At 45.3% G+C, this 27,272-nt stretch overlaps 5 protein-coding genes across 5 annotated transcripts; all 5 read left to right on the top strand.

The window, feature by feature from the left end:
• Positions 1-1,245: 1,245 nt before the first annotated feature.
• LOC112899312 (kinesin-like protein KIN-14F) lies at positions 1,246-7,977 on the top strand. Its single transcript, XM_025967734.1, has 17 exons — positions 1,246-1,660; positions 2,321-2,484; positions 2,599-2,742; positions 3,048-3,374; positions 3,490-3,558; positions 3,768-3,959; positions 4,273-4,354; positions 4,435-4,524; positions 4,612-4,791; positions 4,900-5,006; positions 5,213-5,391; positions 5,571-5,735; positions 5,894-6,147; positions 6,224-6,387; positions 6,473-6,652; positions 6,799-7,373; positions 7,553-7,977. The coding sequence occupies exons 1-17, from the start codon at positions 1,591-1,593 to the stop codon at positions 7,698-7,700; spliced, it is 3,090 nt and encodes a 1,029-aa protein (XP_025823519.1). The 5' UTR covers positions 1,246-1,590; the 3' UTR covers positions 7,701-7,977.
• Positions 7,978-8,198: 221 nt separating this feature from the next.
• On the top strand, positions 8,199-12,566 carry LOC112899313 (protection of telomeres protein 1b-like). The gene is made up of 10 exons (XM_025967735.1): positions 8,199-8,431; positions 8,996-9,129; positions 9,301-9,481; positions 10,142-10,209; positions 10,291-10,376; positions 10,638-10,916; positions 11,000-11,076; positions 11,488-11,546; positions 11,742-11,897; positions 12,065-12,566. Exons 1-10 carry the CDS (start codon positions 8,236-8,238, stop codon positions 12,272-12,274), a joined length of 1,446 nt encoding a protein of 481 aa, XP_025823520.1. The 5' UTR covers positions 8,199-8,235; the 3' UTR covers positions 12,275-12,566.
• A 90-nt stretch (positions 12,567-12,656) lies between these two features.
• LOC112899314 (indole-3-glycerol phosphate synthase, chloroplastic-like) lies at positions 12,657-16,132 on the top strand. Its single transcript, XM_025967736.1, has 10 exons — positions 12,657-12,949; positions 13,045-13,323; positions 13,413-13,589; positions 14,113-14,187; positions 14,288-14,332; positions 14,435-14,599; positions 14,708-14,786; positions 15,112-15,194; positions 15,638-15,706; positions 15,817-16,132. The coding sequence occupies exons 1-10, from the start codon at positions 12,764-12,766 to the stop codon at positions 15,910-15,912; spliced, it is 1,254 nt and encodes a 417-aa protein (XP_025823521.1). The 5' UTR covers positions 12,657-12,763; the 3' UTR covers positions 15,913-16,132.
• Positions 16,133-17,729: 1,597 nt separating this feature from the next.
• Positions 17,730-22,474, top strand: LOC112901712 (poly(A)-specific ribonuclease PARN). The gene is made up of 7 exons (XM_025970681.1): positions 17,730-18,180; positions 18,954-19,081; positions 19,288-19,610; positions 20,232-20,345; positions 20,607-20,733; positions 20,947-21,211; positions 21,414-22,474. Exons 1-7 carry the CDS (start codon positions 17,807-17,809, stop codon positions 22,234-22,236), a joined length of 2,154 nt encoding a protein of 717 aa, XP_025826466.1. The 5' UTR covers positions 17,730-17,806; the 3' UTR covers positions 22,237-22,474.
• Positions 22,475-25,081: 2,607 nt separating this feature from the next.
• On the top strand, positions 25,082-26,931 carry LOC112898794 (proline-rich protein LAS17-like). The gene is made up of 2 exons (XM_025967081.1): positions 25,082-26,540; positions 26,575-26,931. Exons 1-2 carry the CDS (start codon positions 25,082-25,084, stop codon positions 26,655-26,657), a joined length of 1,542 nt encoding a protein of 513 aa, XP_025822866.1. The 3' UTR covers positions 26,658-26,931.
• The last annotated feature ends 341 nt before the right edge of the window (positions 26,932-27,272 follow it).

Here is a 27,272-nt window from a genome sequence, read left to right as displayed (position 1 = left end):
CCTGGTCTCAGCCAAATCAAAAATCTAATGCTCTTTTTTTGGCGGGTAAAAAATCTAATGCTTGGTGGACGTGACGTTCAGTTTCAGGCTTTTCAAATTTCAACCGCCCGCGGATGACAATCTCCTCCTGAAGAAATCTAGCAATTCAGGAGTCGGATGCAGCTGAACGTCAAGACAGTTAAAAAAAGAGAGAATACCAAAGCTCATTTATTATTACTCTCATGTGGCCCCCTGAAAAGTTTCAGATAGTACTGGCAGTTTGGGCACTGAAAACTGATCCTTGCCTGAGCGGGCAGGTCCACTTGGGCCGAAATTAGCCCATCGACCATACAAGATTGCACAAGCCCAGGACTAACTAGAAAGGCTTGTCTCGATGTTTCTGGCTGGGGGAGTGCTTGATCCCGTTTAGCAGATTAAGCCCAGGCCTGGAACTTTGCCTCATTCTTTTTTTTTTCCTTCGATTTGAAATATTGGAACAAGAAAACTCATATCCCAGCCTCTGCACCTATATGCATATGTAACTTAAACAAACACTCTAAAAGATAGAATGGACAATAAATCTAGTTGTTGGCAAACTTATTTGTTGTTTCTTTAGAAAAAGGAGTAGTCTTTTATTTTTAGCCTATGCACGAGTTGTCCGCTCGACCATCCATTGTTGCAAGCCTTAACCTCCGTCGATAATCAGAAGGCAATATATAGCAACCCATGAGTTTGCTCCTCCTCTTCTGAAACAAACAAAAAAAGAATCCTATATGCAAGTCCATGGAGTCTGGTCAGTTTCTAACTTGGTCGAGTCAAATACTGCCATCCTACGATCTGAAAAATTCAAAACGGAGCGACGCCATGGCTGGAGCTTGGACCAGGCCATTAACCTAGCAGCTCGATAGTTTGAAAAATCGGAGCATACACCCATCAGCGTCCGACCTTCCGAAGTCCCCCGACCGGCAGTGCCACTAATCACCTGCTGCTCTACACCGCCCACGCATTCTCATCCACTGCGGTCGCACTCATTAAAAAAAATGAAAGCCACACGCTGCCACTGCCAGGCAGCAGCTCTGGCACCATGCCGGATCTCCCCAAGCCGACCGTTTTCCTGGTCCTGGTTCGAAATCCCTCCCCAAACCCGGCATACGGAACGAAGAGGATACTCCAAAGTGGGGGCGAGAAAGGCTTGCGCTTGCGCGTTTGAATCCGGAAATAAATTACTCCACCACCCATCTGCGCGGTGTTCGGGGCCCCGCAGCGGACGCGCCCTATCTTTCAGCGCTGCGCAGGTCAGCACACCGGCTCGCTCAAGTGCTCAACCGAGTTAAACTCGCTGTTACTGTTACTGCTGGTTGGAGTTAGCCGCTTAGGCCCCCTCGAGTTTCGAATTGTTTCCAGGAGGCCCCTGGGGGAGTGTCCGTTAAAGGAAGCCCCCACCGCCCTGAGCCTCGGGGTCGGAGCTTTTCAAACGCCCCCTGGCTCTGTGGACCGGTCGTCGCTGCCGTTGCTGCCGTGGGAGAGCGCGTGCGGAGACGAGCTGCGATCCTTCAGGCGGCGGGGCGAGGGGTGTGATCGACTTCGGGTCTTCGGCCACCGCCTGGCGTGATGAGGGCGACGGCGCCGGCTGCCGGGGCGCACGACGCGGGGATGGCGCTGCGCAAGGCCGAGGAAGCCGGTGAGTCCCACACCTCCCCGCGCCTGAGAAGGCGGAGCGGCGATTCGTTCGCGTTTGCTCTGTGTTTGCCGCTCCGGTTTCCGTCGTGTTGCGCGTGGGTGGCGGCCGGGTGATCTGCGCTCGCGCCGCTGCAGAGCTTCGGCCTTCCGCGGTGCGGCGGTGGCCGGTGGCGCGGGCACGGCGGCCCTCGCCCGTCAGTAGTGGAGTGGAGCAGCAGCTCGCTCGCGGCATTTCCACGGCTGCGGCTAGCAAGTGGATTAGTACTGCACGGGGAGAGTTATTGCTGTTCTCTGCTAATCGTACGCCTCTGCAATTAAACACACTGCCTCCACCAAAGGCAAGCCACGCATGTGCAAGCATGCAGAGGAAGTTTGATCACCGATGCATTAATCTAGATCGCGTTTGGTTTAAGCTAGTGCGATGCTGCGTTCATTAAACACGCCACATTAATTCTCGATCTCGTCGACGTGATCGGGAGTGGCTGTGATTTAATATTTCAAATTTCTGTGACCGTTATTCATAGTTCAAAAATAAATCCGCATTAGTGACCAGTGAGCAGTGAGATCCAAATTCGCAATAAGCTTTGTCTCTCGGCTATTACTAATCTGTAACGAATACGACCTCTCTGATCCGATGTTGCTGGTGCTGCCGCCCCTGCAGCTGCGCGGAGGTGCGAGGCGGCGCGATGGCTGCGGCAGATGGAGCCCGCGGCGGCGGAGTCTCTGCCGGAGAGGCCGTCCGAGGAGGAGTTCTGCGCGGCACTGCGCAACGGTCTCGTTCTCTGCAAAGTGCTCAACCGCGTCAATCCCGGCGCCGTCCCCAAGGTGCGTGTCAGATGCACATCAATCTTGGGGACAAAATGTGACTATTTTTTCTGCTACATGAAATTGGAATACCACTGCAGCATGTCAACGCTTCGTTCTTTCTTCTGTGGGTAGGTTGTGGAGAATCCCGTAGTAACGGTTCAGACATTCGATGGGCCTGCGCAGTCTGCAATCCAGTACTTCGAGAACATGAGGAACTTCCTTGTAGCAGTTAGCGAGATGAACCTGTTGATGTTTGAAACTTCTGATATAGAGAAGGTACATAGTTGAGTTTCACTGATCCCATTATTGCTATATATGTTATAAAGTTCTTCGATTTATTGTGAGCAGTTTTTATCAGATTGAACTGTTTTGCTCATTTGGAAGAAAATAGGTGATTGTTTCTCATTGAAAACTGTAGCTGTTCTATTTTTAGTACCAGAGTCCATCTGTAGGTTGGGTATATCACACAAGAAAATCCCCATCGTGCAGTCTGCTAGAATGCTAGCTTATTAGATCAAACCTATGACTTACCTTACTATGATAAACTTCTCCCATCTGAATTTCAACTACAATGCTGACAGGGAGGTTCATCAATGAAAGTTGTCGACTGCATACTCTGCCTCAAGGGATACCACGAGTGGAAGCTCTCAGGTGGCATTGGTATATGGCGGTATGGTGGCATCGTGAAAATTGCATCCTCAAGCAAAAGGCCTGCTTCACATTTAACCAGAGGTGGAGGCTCAGACCAACAAATGCTGGAATTCGTGCATCTTCTCTCTGAGGTCTCCCTTGAGGAATCAAGAGTTGAAGAAGTTCAGCATTCTCTTTTTCAGCACTTTGTTCTACGAGTTGTGAGGGCATTCCTTCTGGAATGGGGTGAAGCTGAAGACTTGCCTCTAGATGATATGGTAGGTGAGTTCTGCTTATTTGTATCGATTTGTTGTCCCTCTTAACACTTGTCTGACTGAAGCTGAATCACAATGACATTTGGACTGATTGTTCATATGGCGGTGAATGTTGCAGGTCATTGAAACAGTACTCGAGCAGGCTTGTAAAGAATTTACTATACTGCTTGCTTCCCATAGAAATCAGGTACTATACTGTGTGTAAAATATAGAATATTGGATTTCTATTCCACGCACTTTGATGTAACCTCTATGCTATAACCTTGGCATTTACATATTTTTTCTTGGAAAAAAAGATCTGGCAAAATTTTAAAATAACCCTGTTCCTGACAGCCTTAAAAACTAAAATATTCACAATAATAATTATTACTTACTTTAAGGCCTGATCTCTAACAGGTCCGGTCACTTCTAAGGAAGATGATGAAGGATGACAATGGAACTCTTTCTAAATTGGATTTGATTGAAGTTATTTCAAAATGTCTGAAGGAGAATAGTGAGTGCTTGTTTTCTTCATTGCGAATTCCTTGTGGCAGCCGTGAACACTTGGATGATGGGGGAGTACTTGAAAGCCAGCAAGATGAACTGGAGGTAAAGACCATGCAAAAGTTGATTGTGCCATTGAGCTGGTAATATATCCGATGGAGAATCAGAGCTGTTAATAATCTAGGTTGCATGTTTCATGCTAAGCTTAATTTGTAGCAATTCCCAGGTTTACTTGTCAGAACCCCTTTCTACTTCCAATTAGATGTCATTTGTGCGTTCTAGAAAAATTGACACATTTCTAGCAATAAAAATAAAAAATAAAGCTTTGCAGCTAAAGTAATTATAGAATATTCTCTGCATTACGTGCGCTGTTGTATTTTACTAATTATGGTTAATCTATTGATATTTAAAAATTCAGAAGCTGAAGATGTCCTTCAATGAGATGAAGCTTCAAGTTGAATCTACTCGTGCTGACTGGGAGAAAGACTTGAGGAGGCTAGGTAGGTATTAGATTTGGAATTATATCCAACATTTTAATATTTAGTTGCTTCATCTCTGATCAATGTCCTAACAAATGTAGAAAGCTACTTTGAGGCTCAGAACCATAATGCCTACCACAAGTTGCTTGAGGAAAATCGTAAGCTGTATAATCAAGTACAAGACCTTAAAGGTAACCTGCGAATTTCAATTTATTAATTTCATTTTCTAGTATAAAAGATATTTGGTTACTGATTAATCCAAAAAAAAAATGTGTCAGGTAGCATTAGAGTTTACTGCAGAGTGAAGCCATTCCCAAAGACACAATCTGATCAAAGGTCTACTGTTGATCATATTGGGGAAAATGGAGAAATCATGATTGCGAATCCTCAAAAGCAAGGGAAGGATGGACGGAAAATATTCACATTCAACAAAATATTTGGACCGCATGCTTCACAATGTAGATAATCAATCTTTACCAGTTTTCATTTCTCCTTTACTTTAGAAACTGTGATTTTTGTGCCTACTTTAATGTTTATGACCTAACTTTAAGTTTTCTTTGTAACAGCTGAGGTTTTTGCTGATACCCAACCTTTGATTAGATCTGTCATGGATGGCTATAATGTCTGCATATTTGCCTATGGTCAAACAGGATCTGGGAAAACTTACACAATGGTAATTCTTCATAAGGAAAATTTCTTAGAACTTCAGAAGTAATTTTTGCTCCAAACCATGACACTTATGTGGAAAGTTCAAATCAGGGGCACAATAGTATAACAAGAGAGTAGTTACCATTGGATAGATACCTAAAAACAGTATTTTATTTGCATACCATCAAGTTGCTTTGCTTATGATAATTTATTTTTGTATGTGCTACTCAGAGCGGTCCAGATGTAACAGCAGAGGAAACCTGGGGTGTTAACTACAGGTCATTGAATGATCTGTTTGAAATTTCTCAAACCAGAGCAGATTCTATGACATATGATGTTAAAGTTCAGATGATTGAAATATACAATGAACAAGTGAGGGATTTATTAATGACTGATGGTGGAAACAGAAGATATCCTTTTATGATGAATAAGTTATATTTATTTTTGAATAAAGAAGTTGAAATTTCCCTTCCGTTAAATGGATATGAAATACATTAATGTAATAGTTTTCTTCACTTTTTTTTTGCTTTACTGTCAAAGGTTTGTTTTTCATGCATGCCTCTTCTGTATTTCCTTAACCATGAAACACATTAGAGATACGCAATAATTCTCATGTAAATGGACTCAACATCCCAGATGCAAATATTGTACCAGTTAAGTGTGCACAAGATGTTTTGGATCTGATGAAAGTTGGCCAGAGAAACCGAGCAGTAGGATCAACTGCTCTTAATGAACGAAGTAGTCGCTCACACAGGTATTCTTGAACTCATGAATTGTACTTCGTTGCAGGATAGGATCATATAATCAGTATAGTCTCTTCAAAATTACCCCTCCAAGAGATAGTATCTCTTGATTTATCTGGATGATACTAGTGTCACTGTACTATTGTTAATTGTATTGCTCCTTTTTTAGTGTGTTGACAGTTCATGTACAAGGAAAGGAGGTAATTTCAGGCTCAACTCTAAGAGGGTGCCTTCATCTGGTGGATCTTGCGGGAAGTGAGAGGGTAGACAAATCTGAAGCAACTGGAGAAAGACTAACTGAAGCCAAGCACATAAATAAATCACTATCTGCACTTGGTGATGTTATAGCTGCACTTGCCCAAAAGAGTTCCCATGTTCCATACAGAAATAGCAAGTTAACACAAGTGCTGCAGGATGCCTTAGGTACTAGAAGCCCTTATACTCTTGAAGTCATTATTCTCAAAATACTTCTCTAATCATTTGTTTTCCTGCAATACAGGTGGGCAGGCAAAAACATTGATGTTTGTGCATGTGAACCCTGAAACAGACTCTTTTATTGAAACAATGAGCACTCTCAAATTCGCTGAGCGTGTGGCCACAATAGAACTTGGTGCGGCCCGTGCTAATAAGGAAGCAGGCCAGGTCAAAGACCTAAAGGAAGAGGTATGCTGCTGTTTTATTAGTAACGAAGCCATATAAATATCGAAACTTTGATTTCACAACTCATGGCATGAGAATTGTCTGCCAGATTGCCAAGCTGAAAATGGCATTAGATGAAAAGGAACGTGAAGCAGCGCAGTTTAAAGATCTTGCTAACCGTGTGACCTCTGAGATGAGAAATGCAAGGACAAAGTCACCTTTAACTGCCAGCATGTCCTTGAAACCTGAAGCTGGTCAAGAATCTAGTGTAGACACTTGTACAAGTGAGGTACTTCGTTTTTCTGAAAATTCTTATGTTGTTTTTTACTGCCGTATTCTTCCAAGTTCTTTCAAGTTTCAGCACACTGCTCTCACATGTTTTTTTTCTCATGTAAGCATCTTGATTCCTAAAGATATGACTTGATTCATTGACAGATAAGAAGCTCATCATCTGGCAAGCAGAGAAGGTTCCGCTCCCCATTGTCAGCGAGAGAGCTAGATGAAAAGTCACCTGTTATCAACAGGGAGTTGTACTTGAGCGCGTGGAAGTATAAGACCCCATCTCCTCCAGTTAGAAGTTCACTCTCTGCTGAGAGAGGCAACTTCGCCAAAACTTCGGAGAACACCAGTAGCATCGATTGCACACCCGTATCAAAGGTCGAATTGCCTCCAAAAGTACTGTCTAGCAGCTCGAGGAACACACCTTCATCCGTCCTGACAGCTCAGAGCCTACGGAAATTCCGGGACTCGGAAGAGAACAGATGCAAAATCCCATCTGTTCGTCAAAGTATGACAAAGAACAGGTCCGACAGCACGCCAAAGGCTCACAAAGAAGAGCAGTCGGCAAACAGACACTCGGGTACCAAAGTGAGGTCAGAGGCCAAGAACACGAGGGACTCGTCTGAGATCGAAAACGAGTTTGCAGGTGATGGGCCTACCTTCCACTTCAACCGAAAGGCGAAGAAGCTCCCTTCGCAGGCGACAAGGCAGTCCCAGAACATTGATCTTCGGTACGGCTCAAGCTCATCAGCTATCTGTTTCTCGGAAAAAAAAGAAGAACTCTCATCAGCTATTTTCTGTTCCCTGATAGGAGCATTTCTGTCACTTAACTCGTCGTGGTTTACAACGCCCAATCCACAATTCCACATGTGAGTTTACTTACGAAGGTCTGTTTTTCTCACAATGCCAGGGCCTCTGTCCGGGAGATGGAGCCTCTGACCGAAGGGAGGCAACGCCGGAACTGGAGCAAGCCGCCGTACGCCGAGAGGACCAACATCCCCTTGCCGGACATCCGGCGCAGCGCCTCCCTGCCGCGCGGGAAGAACCCTCTCGTGTGAATCTAGCTAGTTTGGTCCATCAGGCATTCTTTCATTGATTGCTACATTGTGATCGGATCCCTGCGTAGGCTTCTAGGCTTTGGGTAGAAGACCCCATCTGGATCACATCACATGCCGTCTGTTGAGTTTGTTTTTAGGATGCTCCCGTGCTGGTCGCAGACGAAGTTTCACTCTCTTTCGCACAATGTAAAAAAAATGTAGCGTTTGGTGTTGTTTCTCAGCATCTCTTTTCAATGGTGATTGAAAATTTGAAGGCGCTGCTTTCGTTTCAATGTCAGCCGTGATGTTCATGTTCCTTGGCGCTGATTGAAAATTTACTCTCTACTTGGAGTCTGCTACCGCGTGGATCTGAAAATTTGCTAATATACCCTTATCCGCATGTCTTTTTTGAACCGAAAAAAATAATGCACTTTCATTTTAAAATAAAACATTATTATTATTCATCAAAGGGTAAGCGTCAAACGTCGTGTACTTTGTCATCTGGGAACCCGTACAGGCGTACACTGAGCACGCTTCAGTCACTCACACGCGGGCTATGGAGGCAGCCGCAAGGGAGCGGAAGAGGGCGCGCGAGGGCGACGCGGCTCCTTCTGCCGCCGCCGCGGCGGGGGCGGGGAAGGCGCAGTACGTGTACCTGCCTATCGCCGACGCCCTCAAGGCCCCCGGCGCCCGGGTCTTCCTCTTCGCCGCCGTCTCCGAGATCGGTGCCGCCGTCCGCAGCCGTGGCACAGGTGAGCCTCACTCTCAAGTCTCAACCCCTCCCCTTCCCTCCTTCCTCCCACCCGCCTCTTCCTAGGGTTTAGTCCGGGTTTTAGCCGGGTGAGCAGTGGAGTTCGGCGATTGTGCTTCGGCTGTTGCAGAAGCCGTCAGTTTCTGCACCGCTTGATGTCGCAAGCTGTATGCTTCCTTCCTCAGTTCTTCTCCTGTCTGATTCAAGTATTCACCTAGGGCTTGTTCTGGACGGCCAATGCTGCGGAAACAGGGAATTTGTGGGTTAGGTTGTGAATTTTTGCTGTGAATTCAGAGAAACACTTTTGGAATGATTTGTTGAATCGTGTTGGTTATGATTTGCTCGCCGCTCAAAATACTGCTTGCTTATTGGGGCGAAACACTCATGCTTTAGAGTCTCCGTTCCCTACATCGCCCCTTTTGGTGAATTTTTGCATCAAGCCATCATGTAGTGAGAGGGATCTTGTGTTGATTGTCATGTTCTACTAATGTTTATGGTGATTCTTTTACTCATATTCCTCAAATCAATGCTGGGACGCTTGGTCATGGCTATTTTTTTGTTGCAGATTTCACTCTTACATTGAGGATTGTGGATCAGTCACGTCCAGCTGGGATCTCTGTAACATTTTTTGCCGACAATGCTGCCCTATTGCCCTGCGTTAAGTCAAGCGGAGATGTGATCAGTCTTCATAATGTCGTGGTATAGCATAAAATGTTATTTAATTATGCCATTTGTTACAGTTCCAGGTATTTCTAAGAGCTATAACTTTCCGTGTACCTTTTTTATGCATGGTTATCCAAGCCTTTTCTCATCTTTTTGAATTTTAGTGACATTTGGCAGCAAGTAGTTCATGTTTACTTTTATCTGCAGATAACAATGCATGGAGAATTTTTTGTTTCATTTAACAAAAAGTTTTCTTCATTCGCCTTATTTGAAGGCAAAGTATCTACACAGTGCAGCCCATATCAGACTTCTACAAAATATCATGGGACCATACATGACAATGAACTTTTGACCCAGATGAGAACGTGGCTTGCGTATAATCCTCCAGGTGACTCCTAATCAATAATTACTATTGCTAATTTCTTTAAATCCACCCATCTGCATGGTATTTTTTGTGATGCCTTAATCATGCTCATTCCACTTCAACTTGCGTGTCTATGAAATATCATGGTGGTGAACATGTTCTCATCCAGATAAGAAGCTAGGCTCTCTATCATAGTTCTGGGGCAGAAAGACTAATTCAGTTTTCGATTTCTTGGTCCCACCAAGTAGCATGATGTCAACATGCTTGAATTTATTTAGGCGTTTAGGGCCAATTACCATACCTGAAGGGGTAATTTGTTTTAAAAAAATTTGAATACAACAACAGTTGCATTATCCCATATCAGCTGGTTAAGGGATATCTATGCCAGGTTTCCTTTCAATCAAACACAACGGTGGTTTGAATTTTGTTGTCTACAATTGTTCCTATTTTTGTTAGGTTGTCAGCTTCTTGCAGTGTACTCATGTCACCTTTAACTACCTGCTATCCCAATATCTGATTAATATACGCTATTCTGCTGCTTTAGGATACATACCTTTCTTTTAGCATGGATTCTGTGTTTGTCTCTGTGCAGAGATTCACGAAATATTTGTGTTCGTGACTGAATACATGCTCTATCGTCAACTCTTGCAACATCTGTTTCAATCTAACTATTTTGCACCATAGGTCTGAAAGATCTTGAATTGCAGTTAAGGAGTTTAAAGTCCGATACTACTTTTGATTTAGTATGCAAGGTTAGTTCTTTATTCAATCACATTGAACCCAAGAGTTATTTTGGCACAGGGTTCTCTCATAAATCTCTATCTGCCTTGTAGGTTCTTCATGTCTATGAAAATAACGGCGAATGGATATTTTATGTTTGGGATGGAACTGATACCCCTGCAGCTGAGTTTCAGGCATTGTAGGATTGTAGCTTGTCATTGTTTATTATTTTTAATTGCAGCAATAGCTTACAAAACCATCTAATGTTTTCGCAATATTGCTGCAGCTTTTAATCTTTATTAAATTGTTCTTCAATGGTGCACAATACTTGAGCATAGTTAATGAAAAGCAAATAACTCTTTTCTTCTTAGAAAAGCATATGCTGAGTGCTGAACACCACAGTTCTTTATTAACTAACATTTATTGTGCTGTTCTGTAATTTTGATTGATCAACATGTAGTTTGGATGCTGAGGCGGTTGAGTCATCCCCTTTACATCTTGAAGGAGCGACTCTACCCAGGGAGGTTTTATGCACAATGCCATGTGTCGGAACTGTTCTGAGGGTTTTCACGAACAGGTATCTCAAGGAAGTATTTCACTTGCAAAAGAATATTTACTGGGCCAGGTTCTGCAATATAACTTGCAAGCAAGAGTTTGGGATTTGGAAAGGCATCTTAGTGCCCTCTAGTAGAGTTCGCCTTTTATCTCATGAAGATGGCAGCGTTGTTGATCGCCTGAAGTAATCTCCTTTTCTTCTCATGAATTTGATTGTCTTTTGAATATTGTGCAAGTAAATTTTACCAATCACATTAATGCCTCCAGGATGTATGACAGCCGCATTGCCAACCAAGTTTATCGCCAGCCAATGGCAAGCGTCCCTGAGTCCTCTAACATCGCTGGTATAGAGCATAGTTTGATAATTTGTGTTGCTCCACTGATAAGCATATTCTGTTTCATGTTTCGGGCCCAGCATTTAGCTTCTGATTCAGCATTTAGTTGATTAGAATAGCAATATTTAAGTTTCCTCCTCAGGCCTTTTTCTTCATAATTACCTGAAGAAGTGTATTATATAGCATTCCGCTGCTCAATGTGCACATGAAGGTTGTTGTTCATGAAAAATAAACCTCATTAATATTTTTTTCATGTGGTATGTACCTATGGATATCTAATGTAGCACATGATGACCTTCTTTATGCTTGTTTGCATGAGTTATATTGATGAAGCGCTGCATAAAGTTGCAATGCCCTTTGTTGCTGTCTGTTGCCCACATAAGGCTCACTACATGACAATTTTGTTCTCAATTCTGTCAGATGTAGAATATGAGGCAGCAGGTTACACAACGTTAATGGAGTCTTTAACTCATGAACAGGTGTTACTTTTTCCCATTTTTCCAGTGATTTATTAGTTTTGTTTCTGTGTTAGATTTGTTCTAATGTCACCTGACACCCCTAGAACATCTGAGCATGTTTACTTTAATTTGTATCCCAGTGATTTGTCTCTCCCTTTTCATAAGAAAACTATATTTTGAGAGTGTTCTGAACCCCCCCCCCTTTTTTATTGCTAGGTGACGCACAAATTCAAAACCCTGGTCCGTGTTGTGGCAGCATATCCATGTCGAGCTAGTGAACTCCGTTTGCTTTTGACTGGTAGCTATTGTCTTCGGTTGACTCTTGAGGATCCTACAGCGAGAATTCATGCATACGTCCACAAGGATGATGGGGTACTATGTTACTAAATCACTTTTATGCTTGATGGCTTCACGTACAGACTGCCTCTGGTGTCCATATTCGTCAATAGGGGAAAATAATCAGTATGGGTAAAAGTTATGGGTGTTTGAAAGTCTTGCTGAATTATGTGTTATCCCGTCTTCATCTAAATCCATGGCAGGCCAAATTCTTCGGTGGTTTTCTAACAGCAGAAGCGCTGATAAATAAGATGAAGAAGCTACTGGGCATCCCAGAAGAGGACGAGGAAGGCGCTCCCTTGACCAGGAACCCACCTTGGATATGGTGCTGCTTGAAATCTTACCGTCTGGACAAAAACGACCCCTGGGGCAGCAGAAGATATAGGATCTTTGGCACAGAGATCAGGGATTGAATAGGGATGCTGCTTGAATATGCCGGGGAAAACCCCTGCAAATGAATCCCATGAATATTGTGTAGTATTTGTACACGCTTAGCGCTGTTTTTAGTTTGCCAACTACTGTTATGCCTGCACTAAGAATTAGCATGTTGTTGCAGTACCTTCGCTGGCTTCATGTAATTGTTATATTTGTGTACAGCCCCTATGTAGAACACTAGTGTCTTGCAGCATTCTGCAATCTGTGTGTGAATCCCCTGCACGCTAATTATCTAATGAGATGTAATTCCTGGCATACTGCTTTTTATCAGTTTCTGTGGCATTTTTGCAGCAAGAATCCTCAGGTCACCTCATTTCCTTCCAGTGCAGCCCTGCTAGCAAAGCATGTACGGAGTAGACGACTGGTGCCAGCAGTGAAGCGGCCAGTAGGAGAGCTGGTGTACGACGCCCAACGGCTAACGTCCACCCCAATCCAATTAGCCCCCCCTCTGCTCCGCGGCGCCTCGAATGGAAGCGCTCGCTGTAGGATCCGCTCCTCCCCGGCCGGGCCTCGCTGCCCCGACCCGCTACCCCCACCTCCGCCGCCCGAGAACCCTCGCCGCCGCGCGCCGCCCCCTCGCCGCGGCCCCCATGGAAGCCGCCGGAGGCGGTCGCCCGAGCCCCGCCCCGGCCCGCTGCGCCAGCGCCGAGACGGTCAGTTCCCCGTGCCTTCAGCTGTCGGGATCGGTTCGCCGAGAATCGCGACCAAATCGTGAGGTTGTGTGCGGATATCGTGCTCTCTCGTGCAGGAGTCGGAGGTGGATGAGGCCGCGACGAGCTCGCACGCCGCGGAGGCCGAGGCGGCGGGCGCCACGGAGCAAGCGGACAACGGGAGCCCCGTGGCGGATGCCGCCGCTGCCGGGGCCTCCATCGAGGGCGTCGACGGGATAAGGATCCGGCGGCGGCCCGTGACGGGGCCTGCGGTGCACTACGTCGGCCCGTTCCAGTTCCGCCTCGAGAACGAGGGGAACACGCCGCGGAACATCCTCGAGAAGATCGTCTGGGACAAGGACGTCGAGGTTTCGCAGGCACGTTTATGAGATGTCCCCGTGCTATGCGCGAAGCCAGTGCCTGCCTTAGCCCGTGCTCAAATTTTGCGCGTGCTTGCGTTTGGCAGATGAAGGAGAGGAGGCCCCTGTACATGCTGAAGGGGGCGCTGGAGGCTGCTCCTCCGGCGAGGGACTTCGTTGGGGCGCTCAAGGCGTCGTATGATCGGACTGGCTTGCCTGCTCTGATTGCGGAGGTCAAGAAGGCTTCACCGAGCCGTGGTGTTCTCAGGGAGGATTTTGATCCGGTGAGTTTGGGGTATGGATGGCTAAACTTTGCCGTGTGGATCTCCAATAATTTCATTTGTATAATCAAAATCTATCTATTTGTTATATGTGCATTACAATCCTTGTGTAAGCGTAAATACCATTTCAGTGATAATTTGTCCTGGGAACTCATTTGTGGAACCTGAGTACTAATATGAACCTGGTATGTCATTGACTGAACTGATTATTGTCAGTGACATATCAAGTCATAACTAGTAATCACTAATTAGTTGTCAGGGAATAATACAACGAACTGTGAGTTTGCCAGGATGCCTGTCCTTTCCATAAAACCTGCGCTACGCCTACAGGAGAGATGCGAGGATTAGAATAGAGGTTATATATGTAGCCTGCCTTCATACCAGATGGCTAAAAAAATTTGTAAAATAAGTGAATAGAGGTCATCTAATTGATGTTTGTTTTTGAATATTGTCAACATACATATTTATGTTTTGAAACCAATCAGTTTCTTTAGACGTGTAATAATGTTTGTTGGGTCATATACAGGTTCAGATCGCTCAGGCATATGAGAAAAACGGAGCAGCATGTCTAAGTGTTCTTACAGATAAAAAATATTTTCAGGTTGTTAACTTCTTCACCTTCAGAAATTTTGTCTCATTTCTATCATCCATTTTTAAATTATGTATGCTGAATACACTTGCTTTCCTTAATATGTGATCAGGGAAGTTTTAACAACTTGGAGGCTATACGCAATGCTGGAGTCCAGGTGCGGTATCCACATTGCGTACATACATTTCAGAAGTCAATTGTATTCAGATAGGGTACTTCAAGTGCATGAATAGCTCAAGTTCTGAATTACAAAATGCAGTGCCCTCTTCTGTGCAAAGAGTTCATTGTTGATGCTTGGCAACTTTACTATGCACGGTCCAAGGGTGCAGATGCTGTTCTTATAATTGCTGCTGTATTACCTGACCGTGATATCAAGTACATGTTGAAAATTTGCAAAATACTAGGGATGGCTGCTTTAGTTGAGGTTAGCTGAGCTGTTCTTGCGATATGTTTTATATGTTGTTTCAACTGCCACCTCATGTTGCTCTTGAGTCATTTGATTTATTGATTCAACTGGACTGTGTTACTGAAGGTTCATGATGAAAGGGAAATGGACCGTGTTTTAGGAATCGATGGTGTACAGCTCATTGGCATCAATAACCGCAATCTTGGTATGTTTTTTTTTACCCTGATTCAATTCCTAGTGACCCCCGACAAGTCATTTAGCTATTTTATCACTTGGAAGCTTGTTGACTCATATCAGAGTATTAAACCATTGGTTTATGTATCTCAAATGTCACCGTAATATGAAGATTTCATTGCATGGTAGAGAAGTGATTGGAGTAAACATACAGTCAATCTGACTATTTAAGTGCTTGTATACCAGAATAAGGTGGTCACTGTGAGAAAAAGATTATTACAGACACTATATTCTACTGTAATGATCCAATCATGTTATTAGGTTGAATAATTCATTGATGACATCTCCTTTTCCAGAGACATTTGAAGTTGATATTTCAAACACAAAAAAACTTCTGGAAGGTGAACGAGGACGGCTGATAGCTCAGAAGGATGTAATTGTAAGTATTTTCTTTGACATGAGTCTTGTGAAAAGAAAACGAAAGCCTGCTTCCTCCTGTATTTAGGCTACGGCTAGTTTTATAGAATTAATCACTGATCTACAATGTACTAACCTTGCAATGCAAATATCCCACAAGTAACTTATAGTATGTTTTACTTAGTAAATTGACATCAGTAGCTACACTTGGGGCAGCAGTTCTTTATCACGTAATTAATGCCATCTTAAACTGCCTCACTATATAGCATATTGCGCTGTGCTGTGAATCAGGCTTACGCCCTATGTACATGTACCTTCAATTCAATCTGTAATTCGTGGATGCCAGTACACCTATAATGAAATCACTATCCAGCGGTTATGAAAATAGCTGCATCACGCCACACATTTGACCGTGCCCAGGAAGTAGTACTTCATGGAGCATTCATATTCTTTTCTATGTTTCAGGTTGTAGGAGAATCTGGGCTGGTCACCCCTGAGCATATTTCGTTCGTCCAAAACGCTGGGGTCAAAGCGGTGAGTCATCAGCCACAAAGACGCCTCCAAAATGAACTCCAGGCTCATCTGAGAAATTGGCGTTCCTTTGCTTATTTGCTGAGCTGACGACGCTGGTATGTTTGCTGTAGGTTCTCGTCGGGGAGTCCCTCATCAAGCAGGAGGATCCAGGGAAAGCAATCGCTGGGCTTTTCGGCAAAGATATTTCGCACGCGGGTGCTTCCTGAAGATGCAGAAGGGCCGGTCGAGATAAGCGAGAAACGCAATGCTGGATTGCATCATTTTGTATAGCTTGGGGAAAGATGACTCCTTTCGGAGAGTTTTTGGTCAGTCTTTTGGTTTACCTGACCTGATCAGTGATTTTTCCATACTGCAGTCTTTTTTTGACCGAACCTTCGCAGACAGATAAATACAAGATTAAAGTGCACAAGGTATATTTGAATGATCTGGATGTACGAGAGCGGCTTGATACCGCGTAGAATTGATCTGCACTGTGGCTTGTCTTGTTTGCGAAAGAATATTAGTGATGTCTAGAGGGATGAATAGGCGTGCGTGTCTGAAAATTTCTGAAAATTTCTTCGCAATAATTAAATCTGTCGGAACTTTTGATACCAAAATTTTCGATACTGGATCGAAACTTCCAATAAAATAAAGTTCTATGCAAAATTTAAAATTAAACTTAAAATTGCAGAACCTATTAAAAGTTCACCATTAATGCTAGGAGATTCTGCAAGTGTTCTTTGTAAGCACAACAATTCAAGAACGTAGATCAGAGTAAAATCAAATTCTAGATCAACAAAAACTAGACAAAAGTAATAAGCACAATGAATAAGAGATTTGTTTCCCTAAGTTCACTCCTACTAATAAGTTCACTCCTACTAAGAAAACTACGTCTCCGTTGAGGAGTTTGTTTTCCTAAGTTCACTCCCACTAAGAAAGCTACATCTCCGTTAAGGAGCTTATAAAAATTCAGATCTTCTACTAACCCTTTACCTTACTCAATCAATATAAAAAAGGACTGAGTCACTTACTATGAAATCCACGAAAAATAGGTAATACAAACTTTCCGAGACGCACGTACGAGAGGACGCTCAAGAGTAACAAACGTGAATCGATAGATGAGGATGCTTCAAATACTCTTGAGATGAACTTAGCGGCCTTCTCATTCAAATGCGCAAACCTCGCACCTCAATCTTTCTCTTACCTAACCCAGTTCGAATCAACTCAAGGAGCTCTTGGAGGAATTGGGAAGTGTGGTGGAAGCTTGTGGAGATGTTTTTCTCGACGAAGAATAACAGCAAATGAAGAAGGGGCTGAGCGGGTATAAATACTCGAGTCTCAAAAACTAGTGTGCTGGTTAAGTGATTGTCGAAACTTTCGATCCGGGGTCGGAATTTCCAACCTTATTAAAATTAGCCGGCCGAGGATCCCCGGTCGCAACTATCAAGCAACTTCCGGAAGGGATCGAAACTTCCGACACACACTAAGTTTGTGAGAAAACTAAGTGCATAAGTGTGTGATTTTATATGTCGCTTAGATAGTTAGCATCTTAATTAAGTATTTTTGATATTTTCAAGCTATCCATTCCCATTCCTCGTGCGGTGTTTCCTATACTAAAATTTAAAATAGAAAATAAATAAAATTCTTCTTTTGTAACAAGTAAATTGACGTTTTTTCACGTAAATATTTTATTCCATTAAACTTTAACTTGTCTATAGTTTGATAAACTTATTAGCTTCTTAATTATGCATATCATCAACATCAAACCCACTTAGAGGGCCAAATGCACTTTCAGTTTAGAGCATGGAAATTTAAACTTCATGCAGTACAGAACGTAAGGATTTTGTAGAAATATGATGAAAACTGGACTGTTTTCTATAAATATACTGTAAACATTTTGAAAATTACTGGGAAATTGTCTACGATACAGTATACAAACTATTTTATATTACTGGGACATCGGCTACGATACAGTATACAAAGCCAAATTTAAGCTCGTCTTCGTTCATGACATTTTTGACATATGGGCCTTATACCTACACGGGTTTACAGTCCATTATACACAATCAAGCCCAACCCCCCGCCGCCCGCCTCCGCCCTTCTTCTCCAGCGACGGCGACCATGCAGGGCCGCCTCCGCCGTCTCCTCCCCGCGCCGCCGCCAAGGGCCCTGCTCTTCCGCTCGCTCTCCTCCTCGCCGCCTCCGAAAGGCGGCGGCGATGGCGGCAGCGGGGTGCCGGTGAAGCAGGTGACGCGGGGGAACCTGGCGGAGGTCCTGGAGGAGCTGCGGGGGCGCGTGCGGGAGGCCACGTTCGTGGGGCTCGACCTGGAGATGAGCGGCGTCACGAGCGCGCCCTGGAGGGACACCTTCGAGCTCGACCGCGACGACGTGCGGTACCTCAAGCTCCGCGACTCCGCGGAGCGGTTCGCCGCCCTGCAGCTCGGCGTTTGCCCCTTCCGATGGGACCCCGCCAAGTCCGCCTTCGTCGCCCATCCGTGCGTGCCGCTTGTCTCTCCCAAATCTCCTTTCTGTTCTAGTAACCCGCCCAGATTTGTGTGCTTCAGGCCAACAGCATTTTGGCCTTGTTTCCTGTAGAAAGTTTCGTCGTGATACTTCGTTGGTTTTGCGGTTTGCGACTAGCAGATTTGTGTGCTTCAGGCAACAGCATTTTGGCCTTGTTGTCCTGTAGAAAGTTTCGTGGTGATACTTCGTTGGTGCAGATGCTTCATTGAGGTCTTTGCTTTGATCCTAATGATAACTGCTTACTGTGCTTCTTGCAATGCTCTGCAATGATAAGCTCGTATTGAGATAGCAATGATAATGGAGATGTGAGAAAATTGGGATCAAGAATGGCTCATGAACATGTTGTACCTTGCAAAAATTTCGAAAATACCATACTAGATTGCGCTGACACTCTGCAGAACCTATATGCTTAACTGCTAGTGTCTAGCTTCATGCCATACTAAATTGCACTGCCACTCTGCAGAACCTGTATGCTAACTGCTAGTGTCTAGCTTCACGGTGGACACGGATGCTGCTCTGGCACACAGCCATCTGAGGCAGATGATTTGAGCTTCCTAGATGTGGAGGGCAGAGTTCCAATATTGAATCCTCTGTATCTGTCTTAGTTGTGAGGATTTGCACCTTTGCAGCATATGTAGTTATTGGCTGCCTTTTTATGCGATGTTAATTGTTGATTGCTTGATCACTTGCTAATCAGCTCTGTAGCTGATTTTTTTTCAGGACATAACCTTTTTCTTCTTGGCAGGCATAACTTCTTTATCTTCCCTCGCAAGGAGCTGAGTGATTGTCCATCTCATGAGTTTCTTTGTCAGACAACTTCAATTGACTTCTTAGCGAAGTACCAGTTTGATTTCAACACATGCTTCCGTGAAGGTGCTTTCTCTTACCTATAATACTTGGTTGAGCTGTTACTTCATGCATTTTCTCTGTCAATTAAGATTGCAAGATGCGCCTATCACACAAAACTCATTTTATAGTTCTTCATTATCTAGTACATAAGAGATAACACATGCTCCATGCATTGATGCATGTTATTCCCCGAGAGTACTTGTTCATTTACAATATTTGGTTAATCTCAGGAATATCTTATTTATCCAGAGCACAAGAGGAAGAAGCACTACAGAAATTAAATTTGTTGCATCAAGATCAAACATCTGCATCTTCCACCGCTTCTGAAGGGGATGGAGATATGCCTCTAGAGAGGGCTGCTGATATCCTTTTCACGGAAAGGATGAAATTGAACTTCAAGGAATGGCGTGATGTGATAGTCAGCAAGCCCGACAGCCATTTGTTAGGAAACACTAAATGTGCCGCAGGACAATTCCAAACAGTTTTCTTCAAAATGCGCCCAGCTATTATGCTTAATGGATTCTCATCACATCAGTTGCAGCTAATTGAACAGGTATTACTTTCCTTGGAACTTAGTGCTAGCTGAGTAGTTAAGCTGTGAAAAAGATACTGTATTCATTCATGAGTTATATCTTTGCTTCAAAAATCATGAATAGTGTTGTTATGTGATCCTCCTTTTTATTGTTTATTTGATGTGTTATACTTACACATGCTTATGATGAAAACAAAAGCAAAAGATGACCACACGCCCCTACTAAAGTTGTCTCTTGGTACCTTATTGAATCTTTCAATTTATTTTGTGTTTTAAAGCGGTCGAAGTGACCGATGGCCAAAGAAATCGATTCTCATAACTCAATGTAGCAGGCACTGAATGGGTTGGACACTTTAGGAACATATACATATTTTTCTTTGCGAATACTGTAACAATAACTAGAATGGACACATTATCCTCCTAAAACATCCAAGTAAAGCATTAATCCTTAAGATACTTGTTCAACATTTCTGGCTGTTGTCATTTTGATAGTAACTCTGCCATATAGAATTTACATTCATTAGTTAGATTTAGGATATGTTAGAACTATTGTGTTTTCTGATGCACAAAATTTTACTAAGCAGTGTGTGGCAAATTAATAACGCTTCTTGTACACTCTGTATCTGTCATTTGTCTGTGCAGGTTTTGAGAAAAAACTTCAGGGATCTTGTTTATGTCTGTACATTTGGTGAGGATGACACATCTGAAAAGAGAGTAGTTTATTCAGACACCGATGAGGACAAAATATTGCTGATGGTAGGAGAATTAACTTATTTTATTTGGCATGGCACATGATTTGTTACTTTTTTTATCTATACCGAGCCTATTTCAAAAGCTGGAGGTCATCTATTTGACTTTAAGTTCAAATGATGCAGTCCAGCTTTCGGAATTTGCGCATATCATTTCCTTTTGGTTTTAAATTGAAGACGTGCAATCTATGGGACATAACCTTATTTATTATCATTGTTTCACTAATCTAAGCAATAGGTAGTGATATTTGTTTCTATTCCAATGCAGAAAGATGTGCAGGAAGATCTACTGAAAAGCAGGGAAGCAAGAGTCAAATCAGCAATAGGAATCCGCCATGTCATTGACCTTCTTTCATCGGAAAGGAAATTGATTGTTGGCCATAGTTGTATTCTAGGTACTCTTTTGTCCTTACGGATAACTTATGAGAAGTAACTCCACAGTTGATACATGGTGAGAGTCCCCATGCACTGCAGTAACAATTTCTTGTCATGGAAATTTCTGCTCAGATGTGCTGGGAATTTGGACCAATCAATACCAATTGAATTGGTGATTTATGTAGCACTAACTCTTATGCTTCTTCTCAAAATTTTCTTTTGTTTTTAAACAGATATTGCACAAGTGTACAGCAAGTTTGTCGGTCCTCTTCCTTCATCTATCAAGGAATTTGCCTTAAGTATCCACAAAATTTTCCCACACATCGCAGATACCAGGCATCTTATGTCTGTCAATCAAGCAGTTCAGAAACTGATGAAGCAGAAAAGTAAATCACTGTCTTCAGCTTTCTCATTTTTGTGCCCTGCATCACCTTCATATGCTATGAAGCCATCCAGTCTTTCTCCTGTGAAAATTGAAGTTGAAGGAGATGAAACAAAGTATGTTTTTTCTGGATCCTTGATATTTTCCGCACTTCAGTTTTTTTTGCTAACATTTGATATGCTTGTGGTTATGCCCAAAACTTCTTTGGCATGTACAGAGAACATGCTTGTGAACGTTCCATTTTAATTGGAATTAGTTGGTTCTACCCAAATTGACATATTGATTCATTCTTCTTTTGTTTGTCCTGCTATCCTGCAGGTCGTCTTGCTTCATTTCAGGTGCTAAGCATGAAGCAGGGTATGATGCATACATGACTGGATGTGTTTTTGCACAGTTGTGCACTTATCTTGATATCGAATTTGATCAGCTCTCACCTCAGGATAACTTAGCAACAAACAATAAGCTGCAGAAACACATCAATCTTTTGTCCCCAAGCTGGAACAGTGGAACAGTGATTGATTTAAGCAGTGGCATGGAGAGACCAGAGCCAGGTTATATGAGAAGGTATCCTGCTCCTGTATATGATAACATTGTTCTCATCTGGGGATTCATGTCTAAGGTCAGACCAAAGGAAATTAAGGATTGCATCTGCAAAGTGTTTGGTCTAGGATCAGTCATATCTGTCTTCTCCATCGATTCCACCGCTGTCCTTGTGCAGTTTAAGAAACCAGAGTCTGTAAATGATTTCTTGGATTTGAAGGCAGTTTTGGAGAGGACGGATAGTGCTATCTCAATTCTACACCCGTTGTCAACTATATTGGAAGGAGGCCAAACTCGAGCTGCGAAATATGACACCTACAGAGACATCTGCAGCTCTTCTGAATCAAAATATCTTTTTGCAGATCAAGCTGAAGCAGTTTGTGCAACTTCAGAGAATCAGCTCCAAGAGAATGTTGATGACAATCTTATATCTGGTGTGCACCAGAGTATTCTTGATGGCACGGTGCTCACCTCAGTAAATAAGGGAGATGGAACAAAATCTGGTTCCAAGAATGAAGGCGATGCTGATATTACATGCCAGCATATCTTAGATGCTCTACATGATGGCAGAGCATTGATTGGCAGACGAATGAGAAGCTAATGACTGCTAGCGGCCTTTTTCCACAGGTTTTTAGCAATTTGCCTTTTATTTTGAGGCTTAATGCTCTGAATCTAATAGGGAATATTTCCCCAATGTCTTTAGGCACAATGCCATAACTAGCATCCGCACGCAGTGCAAGCTTTGAACTACAGAATAACTGTCTACTTATACAGGGAAGCATTCTTCCTGTTGTCATTTACAAGAATGATTAGTACATTCTTCCATCCTCTTTTGCTCATCGAGAGATGTCCTGAATTTTACTCTGTAACAACTTTGATGCGTAAACTTTTATATTAGTAGCAGGATGTAGAAACTCTGCATGATGCACACTAAGGACAAATCAATACTCCAGGCCTGCCCTGTAACCTGCGTCTATCTACATGAACTTTTACGAAACACATTACAAATGCTCAAACACAACGCTGAGCTGGCAGTGCCGGGTACATTGTCTATTAAATTATAGAATAAATTTTTAAAAATACGAGCACTCGTGTTGAGTTGAGAACTTAAACCCGAATGAACGGGTTATACTACAGGTAACCTTATCGGTTTGAGCTGCACTCAGTTCACGGCATGCCTTGATATTGACAACATTAAATGTCTTGGTGTCCCGATACATGGGGATCTTTGCACAAGTAATCCTCCACTTAGTATGGCCTCACAAGTAATCCGGATACATGAAATTTATATTGGGCTATAGAGTTTCATTTCATGCAATTGCGCTCAATCACATGCTTCACAATTAAATACTATGGCTAGTCTATTAAATGCATCGGGGATTTTGTTTCATTCGCGAACTCAAATGTATTTAGATGATATGTTACTTTATAAAATCGTGCAATAAAATCCTGCACCGGGAATAACCTAACATGTGTTCAGACGAACCACCATCTGGTCTAGCACGCTAGCATACAAGGACTATGTTTGGGCCACTTGTTCTCAATATCAGCAATCTAAAGACGCTGTCATCTTGAAGTCAGCATCTTCTAGCGATGAATCAGTAAAGATAACATACGCAGAAGCATTTTGAACAATTCCATCGCACTTCACCATTTGATCATACCAATTGAAAAAAAAAAATGAACATTCGAGTTCACTCTTGCATTATTTTTGTTGAACACCTTCGGTCAACCTCACTGTTGGCCGGAACAACACATGGATGTAGCGTGGCGGGGGACAACCTCGTATCAACCCTACCGAAGCTCACAGTAACATCCCAGCTTGGAGCGTGTGGTTCTGGCATGATGCGAGGGTTATACCTGGTAGCTATGGCGGAGCTCAGCGTGCATGACCAAGTTAGGGAGCAAGTGGGCACCGTCGGAGGTGGCGGCAGTGGCAGATTTTAGGGCGGACGGAAAGATATCAAAACAACAGCCATTGAGGTGCCGATGGCCAGTTGGGACTACGGGGACATTAGTGCAAATGGGGCTGAAAACTTTGAAAAAAGGCTATTGGGGACTGAGGCTTCCTCCATTCTTTAGGATGGTATAGGAGTGGGCTATTTTTTTTCCTTTTGGTGGCCATCAGCAAGTTTTAAGAATAATAGGGTTACTGGTAGTTTGCTAGATAAAAAAACTCTAATAATTATGTTTTGTAGAAATCCGCTGGAAGATCTATTTAGGGCACCCGCAACGGGTCGTCAAGGGCTCTCAGAGCCACGTCAGCATTCGTAAATAAAATATTAAGAAGAGAGAGAAACCGCCGCTGCACCCGGCGAGTGCCGGTGGCACTCGCTTCCACGCCGAGCGGGCCATGCGGGAGCGGCACAGAACGAGAAGATGGACGAGGCGAGGTGGGCCATGGCTGGTCGCAGCCCCGGCTGGCCGGCCATAGACGGCGGCGGCAGAGCTGGCACGAGCCGGCGCTGGGCGCGGCCGCCGAGCCGCCGGGCGAGGCCTCCGCCGCGGCGCAAGGCGACGCCGGCCACAGCCTCCACCGCGGACAAGCCGGCGCTGGGTGCGGCCGCCGGGCTAATGAGATTGGAGGATTTGGAGTAAAAAATCAGAGGAAGGGGGTGAAGCTATTTGCTCTCGTGGAGAAATCGAGAAGAAGTGAAGAGAGGAAGGAGACCCGCTGCTTGCTATCTCTTGGAAAGAACAACGAGAGCCACCGTGGCCTCAGCTCGCCGGCTGCAGCCTCCGCGGCGGATGAGCGGGCCAGCGCCGGGCGCGGCCGCCGGGCTGCGGGGCGAGGCGACGCCGCCCGCGGCCATGCGTGGCCGCCGGCGTGGGGCAAGGTGGTGGGGGCGGCCGACGCAGGTGGGGTCGGTGCCATGGGAGAACAGCCGAGAGGAGAAAGAAAGAAGAGAGGATGGGTCACGAACATTAAAAAATTCTGACATACAGGGTCCGCGTAATTTAGAACATGTTGTATATAAGAACATGCTGTATCCTACATGAACACCGGTACGGAGAGTATCTTGCTATAACTGTTTGCGGGTGCCCTCGACGTTCAACATATAACCCGTTCTAAACTCAACGAATTTTAGGGACGTAGCAGAGAAAGGTAATGTTGGCGTGGTGGAATTTTCTGAACTTTAGTACATGAATGTTCAAATTTTCAAATCGCATGGGTTTTGCATCCAAGCCAAGATCCAACATTCGCTTCCCAGTCGGTTGGGATGCCTCCCCTAGCAACCATCGTGATTCGTGAAGCCGTGAACATGCTTACAGCTGTCGCACTGGCCCTCCCGGCCTTCCCACTCCCCCCTCCTGCAGCCTCCGCGCCGCGTTGGCCTGTCGCTGCCGTGCTTGCGCCGCTCAACTTCACCACCACAGGCCACACAGACAGCACACCACCCAACGTCCCAACCAAACCAAACCACACGCTAAAACCCTCCTCCCCCATGGACGGGTACGACGCCGGCGGCCGGCTCACCGCGGCCTCCGCCTCTCCGCACGCCGAGGAGGCGATCAACGCGGTCCGGGACGACGCCTGCGCCCGCCTCCACACCCCCTCCGACGAGGAGGAGGATTGCGACGACCTCTACGGCGACGTCAACGTCGGCTTCCTCCCCCTCCTGCCGCTCTCCCCCTCCCCGGCTCCCACCTCGCCTCCCAAAACACCCTCCCCCGGCTGCTCAATCCTGTCCCCGTCCCCGTCCCCGTCCCCGCCGCCGCCGCCGCACCGCGCCCCGGCTCCGGAGCCCCAGCCCCAGCCCCAGCGCGAGCACGAGGCGCGGCCGGAACCCGCCACCCCGCGACACCAGCCGCCGCGGCCTCCTCCTCCTCCTCCTGGGCCTCCGGGACACCACGTGCCGCCGCAGCCGCCGCGCGGTGGGGGCGCCTCGGCCTCCTACTCCTCGCCGCCCAGGTACACGGCGCTGTACATCAGCGACCTCCACTGGTGGACCACGGACGCGGAGGTAGAGGCAGCGCTAGAGCTCGCGCCGCACGGCGCCGCCGCCGCGCTCTGCGGCCTCCACTTCTACTCCGAAAAGTTCACCGGCAAGTCGCGCGGCATCTGCCGCGCCGAATTCCTCAACGCCGCCGCGGCCGCGTCGGCCGCCGCCACTCTCCAGGGCCGCGCCTTCCACGGGCGCCACTGCGTCGCCTCGCCCGCCCGGCCGGCTGCGCTCCACCGCCTGGGCGACCACTCCGATTCCTGCGCCGAGGCGGCTCCTGCCCCGAACCCTACCCGTGGCCTCGGCGGCCGCGGCGCGAGCCACGCGACGACAGGACGAGGCAATGTGGGTCCTGTGTTGGGTGATCGCCCGACTATGGCGCTGCTTCCACTGTCCGTGTTTCCCCGGCCGTCTCCTGGGTCGCCGTTTGGTGGCATTATGAGAGGTGTTGGTGGATACGGTGGATTTCAGTCAATAGGGCAGTACAATATGGGGATGGGTTGTCGCATGATGCCGTCGCCGATGCCGCCCCACGTGAACCCATCGTTCTTGGCTGCCGGTGGGATGGCCATGCGTGGCCCGGGAGTGTGGCATGATCAGGGGATGGCTGGGGGCTTATGGGGTGCTCAGCAAGAGTGGAATTTCAGAGGTTGTCAGATGCCATGGCGGCAGCTAGCGCCACCAGCGCAGCACCACCAGGTGCAGCAGCACTACGGGAATGGGGACTATGGGAAGGGGCGTGGCATGAGGCGTGAAAGACCAGGTAGTAGGGGTGAGGATAGGGGCATTGGCACTGTGAGCTATCCGGATAGAAGGCAATCTGACCGTGATGGGGTTGATTGGTACAAAGAGCATGACCGTGAGGAGAAGGGTCAGCATCGGGAGCGTGTCCTGGAGAAGGAAAGGGAGCGGGAGAGGCACTGGAATGAGAGGGATCGGCATGGGGGTGACAAGAGGAGGCGCCAGGAGTACATTGAGCATGCTGACTTCGACAGGAGATCGAGGACAGGCGAGGTCAAGGAGCCAATCAAGGGATGGTGGTGGTGATGATGATGATCGTCCAAGGAGGCGGCACTAATTTTTTGTGCACCAGGAAGCATCTTCTGGCTAAAATGGTAATTTCAATCCAAGAAACAAATTCTTTTATAACTTTTTTTGTTTTCCCCATAACTATAACTAGCATGAGTGGTGTGTCCTTCTGAAGTCATAACTATAACTAGCATGGTTGGTACAAATTCTGGGTTCATTTTTGGAGCAACCATCCATAGTGTTCTGATTCTGAGTTGCATCTTCACACATGTTGTCTTGGTAGACTTATATACCCATAGTTCTATCATGCAACCAGAAGATCTTCCCATCAGCAATTGCCCATCAGTCATATTCTTATGTAAATGCACATAGACAGCTCTTGTTGTAACTGTTAGGATGGTGCCCTTAACCTCCTTAAGCACCATGTTGCATAATGGTGTCTAAAAGGGTGTAGATTTCAAAACTTGAAAGGTTGATGCATTATTTTATTCATCCAACTATGATTCTTTTTCTACTGTTATAGAGTCAATGGAATGAGACCGATGTCTTGCTTTCTATGAGAAGAGATTGATCTTGTTTTCACCAATACTGTGTCTGCTCCGTTTGATGGTCTACATAATCACTTTCAATCTTAATGTGATTCCCTTTTCAGATTGCATATTGT

Source organism: Panicum hallii, chromosome 7, assembly GCF_002211085.1.
Source record: "Panicum hallii strain FIL2 chromosome 7, PHallii_v3.1, whole genome shotgun sequence".
In the NCBI taxonomy this organism is placed as follows: domain Eukaryota; kingdom Viridiplantae; phylum Streptophyta; class Magnoliopsida; order Poales; family Poaceae; genus Panicum; species Panicum hallii.
This window is presented reverse-complemented; position numbering and strand designations above follow the sequence as displayed.